General features: G+C 47.9%; 1 protein-coding gene across 1 annotated transcript; it reads left to right on the top strand.

The window, feature by feature from the left end:
* Positions 1-2,007: 2,007 nt before the first annotated feature.
* On the top strand, positions 2,008-2,409 carry MAA_00950 (uncharacterized protein; the record flags this gene model as incomplete). Its single annotated transcript, XM_007818948.1, has 1 exon — positions 2,008-2,409. One exon carries the CDS (start codon positions 2,008-2,010, stop codon positions 2,407-2,409), a length of 402 nt encoding a protein of 133 aa, XP_007817139.1.
* Between the last annotated feature and the right edge of the window lie 2,841 nt (positions 2,410-5,250).

The raw sequence follows: 5,250 nt of genomic DNA, 5'->3' as shown, positions 1-5,250 counted from the left end.
TAGCTGATGATACGGTAGTAGACCCTTCAGTAGCTCGGTATTGTCCGTCACTTCTGCTTTTGACATTGCTAGATGCTGGCGCTGCTGCTGATGGGTGAGATATGGTACTTCGATGTGGATGCTCTGTCCCTGTTTGAACCATTCCGATATTGGATGCTTTGTGCGCTTTAGAAAGAGCAAAATCGCCCGAATCGAAGTACGTTCTTCCCTGAGTCAATCACGGGTAAATATTAGCTTTAGAGTCAAGCGGTGACAGTGTGCATCATACTTGGGCATTGTAGAGTAGAGGAGAATTGACCACCGCTCTACCCTACCCATGTAGAGTAATGGCCTCCTCTACCCTACCCGGGTAGAGTGGGTAGAGTGGGGGGGTAGAGTAAGGTACGTACCGGCTAATCCCGAATCGGCCTCGGTACCCATTCTGTCGTTGGGGCTCGCAGCTCTGGGGGCGGCATGCAAGGGTTTGAGCCCGATACTAATCGTTAGAGGCACCACGTTCAGGCGCATCTGACCTCACGAAAGTGGTCACCACAATGTAAATTACGCAGGAGTGGGTAGAATGGGGAGCCCTACCCATTTCTACTCTACTCTACCCAAGTAGAGTAGAGGAAATACCTCCTCTACCCTACCCGGGTAGAGTGGGTAGAGTGGTGGGGTAGAGTAAGGTACGTACCGGCTAGTCCCGAATCGGCCTCGGTACCCACTTTGTCGTTGGGGCTCGCAGCTCTGGGGGCGGCATGCAAGGGTTTGAGCCCGATACTAATCGTTAGAGGCACCACGTTCAGGCGTATCTGACCTCACGAAAGTGGTCACCACAATGTAAATTACGCAGGAGTGGGTAGAATGGGGAGCCCTACCCATTTCTACTCTACTCTACCCAAGTAGAGTAGAGGAAATACCTCCTCTACCCTACCCGGGTAGAGTGGGTAGAGGGAGATCAACAATGCCCAAGTATGGTGTGCATGACGAAAAATACGCCCAGCACGACTGACCTGTAACTGTTGGTGAAGTCGGTGTGCTTTGCCAGGTAGTGTTCCGTAGAGGCGCTCGATGCGTTGCTGATCCTGGTCGCTGGACTCTCTCTGGCCTTTGTGGGAGTCGTGCATCTCCGCTCGACTTAATGATGCGAGAATCGAAGTTGACACGGTTGACGAAAATCTAAACTGGTTATTCGAAATTAGTATGTCAATAAGGTTGGACAGTATGTATGGATGAATGACGGGTCAGATTAGCCCCAGAGCTCGACGGCCTGAAAAAATGATGGCAACTAGGGTTTGACGTTTTCCTTACGCAAAAACAGGTAGATGGTCATGCCCCTCGTTCACATTGGTTTAATTTCCCTTTGCCACCTTCTCTTATCGGCCGCGCACTACCCATGCCATGCAACGCCACCTGGGTGCGCAACTTGATTTGTTGCCGCGCGTATGCTACAATGCTGCAAAAGAGAAGTGACAGGCCTGCCAGACAAGCTCCGCCACTACACCAGCAATTGAATTTAGGCAAGTGACCTGCGTTGGATAGTTCCAAAACCATCGATGTCCTGACCAGTCACCCGCATGCCAACTTTTCTTAAATGTGACAGTAGTAGCCGTCCTCTAGAAGGTGGTGTCTCCCGTTCAAGAAAAAAAAAGGTGGGAGGCACCTGCTCTCGCCTCTCATCGAGCCTTGTAATTACTAATTTATACAGTAACGACCTTTCCCGCAGAACTTCCGAAAGGTGTTGAGCCGGAGAGGGCGCCGCTCCAGTCTCAAATCCCACCATAGGCCACCAACTAGTGCTTACCATCTTTCTGCATCATCTTCGTACGTCAAGCCGCCATCCTGAATACGCTCCTCCAAGCGAAACTGCGACCGCTAGTATTTCCGGAGAGAAAGCCTTCACTAGGCCTAGACATTTTTATTTCTAACACATCAGTTGAAAGCGCTCAAAAGCTATCAGTCTCGCCCAATCTAGCCTGCAACAGAATCTGGATCGTCTTTGCGTCTATGCTTTAGGCGTGTTGCAATATGGAAGACTTCGATTGGATATGGCCCGCCTGGAAATTCGATTTAAAGATGGACGATGAATTCAAACAGCTGCACGAGCAGTACAACACGTTCCCATCTTCAATTCAGGACGCCCGGGCATTTCATCACGACCTTTTGGAAATATCATCCAATGCAACCACAATCGAAGGGTTCTACAGAGCTATGGCTGATCGAAAACAACGACGTCTCGACGAACTGAACGACTCATTGGGATCAGTGAGCGTTGAGATCGTCGCCAACCCTAGCCTCATGGCAGCCGCACAATGGGAGCATGCTGTCCAGCTTTTCCGCACAGGATCTCTAGATTCCCTCGTCATCTACTTCACATCATACCTTGCTAGTGTTGAAAGGTTACCCCATGGTACATCGCATCGTCAGTAGTTACGGTGGCTACCAAGTGGCATATGTGTACTGAAGGCTTACAAGGCAACATTTGGGAGCATATCTCTGGGAATGCAACAGCTGCCTGAGGGAAGCTGAGTCAATGATATTATGTGGTGGCTGCGATTTGCTGGTAACACATGTCGCCATTTTAGTTTGTATTTCGCTGCCTAATACACTTTATGCCGTCAAATGCCATATCACTAAACCACCATGGAGCGAACAATGAGACATCCTATTCTCCCTTAGCGTACCAAGAAACTTTTCATCGGTTTGACTTCAAACTCTTTGCCATATTCATAGTAAGCTTTGCAAGGTTGAAAAAGAATAGGTCAAACTCCTCGTGTCCACATATGTCTTGGTGACCGACTAAGCTCCACTATTCCCAGACATATCGCTTCCAAGCATTTGGCCACTATTTGGATACAGTTGGAGCAAGTCCAGTGGCTTTCATCGAAAACTTATACGGTTAAATCCAGTCCGCGATGCTGGATGGCAGCTGCACAGCAGTAGAGTAAACCTTGTGGGGACAGAGTACGACTGCGGAGAACTTGTGGCAGGCTGAAAGGGTTGCATGACGAGGCCAATGAGGTCATACAGTGCTGATTTCGTCCCCACGCAGCAGCAACACCGTTGCTACGAAAAGTGGGTGGTCCATGGAAGCGGAGGAGGCCCAGAGTATTTCCCCCCTCCTACCATTGTTCTCATCATCAAACTAGACTCAGGCTCGAAACCATACGTAATCTGACTAGTGCAAGAACCTGTCTCATCAATGCTGAAAGTGTGTACAATTTTCAATGAGCAAAATTGCGTCTATTGAAGCAAGTAGCAAGTGGCGTCTCCTTGTTTCTAGCCCAATAATTACCTTTATCAAGCACATACCTGCGGCGAAACCGCAGTGTCTTCCAGTCATTACCATTAAAATTTCGATTAAAGCCTGTGTTCAACAACTCCTTTACTAACTGGACACTACAGTATGCAGAAGTATCTTGTTTATGATAGAGCCTTGACTCTAGCCGACAAAATTATTCTGAAAAACCTAGCAGACGATATTAGCTCTACCGAGAAGACGCCTGCAACCAAAAAAAATTGTACTAGCATCGCAAACTCTAGCTCTAAAAACGGCCTGCGTAACATATGGCAAGCTGCCAGAGAACGCACTAGCACTCAAGGCGAAACCGAACCAGGCCGAGGCTTGAGTAACAACGCTGCAGACCTTGCAAGGCTCAGATCATTCAACGACCCTGCACATCCAAACTTCGAATCGCCAGTGTTTATGAGTATTAACAGGCAGCCTACGCGCTTTGTTCCTATATTTATTATGTCCTTTCTCCAAGGTTACATCTGCTGGGCTCGGCGGATTGTCCGTCACGAAACAGATGTCGTCATGCTCACGCAATTAATTATATATTCGATAACTTCTGTACCAAGCGCATTCCTTCTGTACTGGCAGTTCACGTACCTGCAAGGCTGCCTCCATATTATGATGCAACTATACCATATGGGAACTTACACGCTGATGATGCATCAGCACATACATATGCGAGGGATCCTGGCTCGACAACACCCTTACTTGGATTGTTTATTTCCCTACGTTACTGACCCTTTAATGGGTCATACCTGGAACTCTTACTTTTATCATCATGTCAAGCACCATCATGTGGAAGGTAATGGGCCAGATGACTTGTCATCCACAATTAGATACGAGCGCGATAACCTTTTCCATTTCCTTCTATACTTTGGCCGTTTCTTTTTCCTTGTTTGGCTTGATCTTCCTTTATACTTTCTCCGAAAAGGGCGGCCTGACATGGCAGCCCGAGCCGCGGGATGGGAGTTCCTCAGCTACGTCTTCTACAGCACAATGATAACCCTAGTTAATGCTAAAGCAACACTTTTTGTTTTTATTTTGCCCCTGTTGTTGGTGCGATTAGGGTTAATGGTTGGGAATTGGGGTCAACATGCATTTGTTGACCCAGATAGCCCAGACTCGGACTATCGATCAAGCATAACCCTGATTGATGTGGCAGTACGTCACTAAACCTTCCTAATGTCGGGACGAATGGCTTATATGTAATACAGAGTAATCGGTTCTGCTTCAACGACGGCTATCATACATCCCATCATCTCAACCCCATTAGACACTGGCGCAATCACCCGATTTCTTTTCTGGAAGAGAAACGCACCTATGCGAACGAGGGCGCACTTGTCTTTCACAACATCGACTTTCTCATGATAACATTTCGGCTTTTGCTCAAAGACTACCACCATTTGGCTAAATGCCTTGTTCCCATTGGAGAGCAAGTCAACCTTACTATGGAGCAGAGAGCCCATTTACTGAGGAAGCTGACGCGAAAATTCACGGAAGTTGAGATCCAACAGAAATTTCGTAGGAGGGCAGGATGCCATGAATGATGCTTATTACAAAGCTGGTGACATTTCCTCTGTTGAGGGTTGACACGTGAAGCCTCTCAGGTAGTTATGTCGGTTTCGCCATGCTAAAATTTACCAAACTCGATCAGGTTACAGAATGAAAAAATGAAAAGAAACGGGGGCTGTCGCCTACGGGGTTTACGGGGACAAAATCAGAGTTACTGGGTTGATTTGAGCGTGGGCGTGGGCCGCTGGTTCTTGATATACGGGTGCTGAGAATTGACTAAAAGCTAAAGAAGAAAGGGAGAAAACAAGCTTGAAGCGTGCATCGAGCACGCGACCTAGTAGTTGCTGCACTGAAACTGAGGCGAAATGAAATAAGTACATACATCGGACTGATCCACGGTCGGGTGTAGCCCGTGACAATTTCCAATTCGCGAATCACCCAGTCCATTCGCGAAGGGCCTGGGC

The sequence above is a fragment of the Metarhizium robertsii genome, assembly GCF_000187425.2.
Source record: "Metarhizium robertsii ARSEF 23 chromosome Unknown MAA_Scf_8, whole genome shotgun sequence".
Lineage (NCBI taxonomy): Eukaryota > Fungi > Ascomycota > Sordariomycetes > Hypocreales > Clavicipitaceae > Metarhizium > Metarhizium robertsii.
Note: the sequence above shows the minus strand (reverse complement) of the source record. Positions and strands in the feature narration are given on the sequence as shown.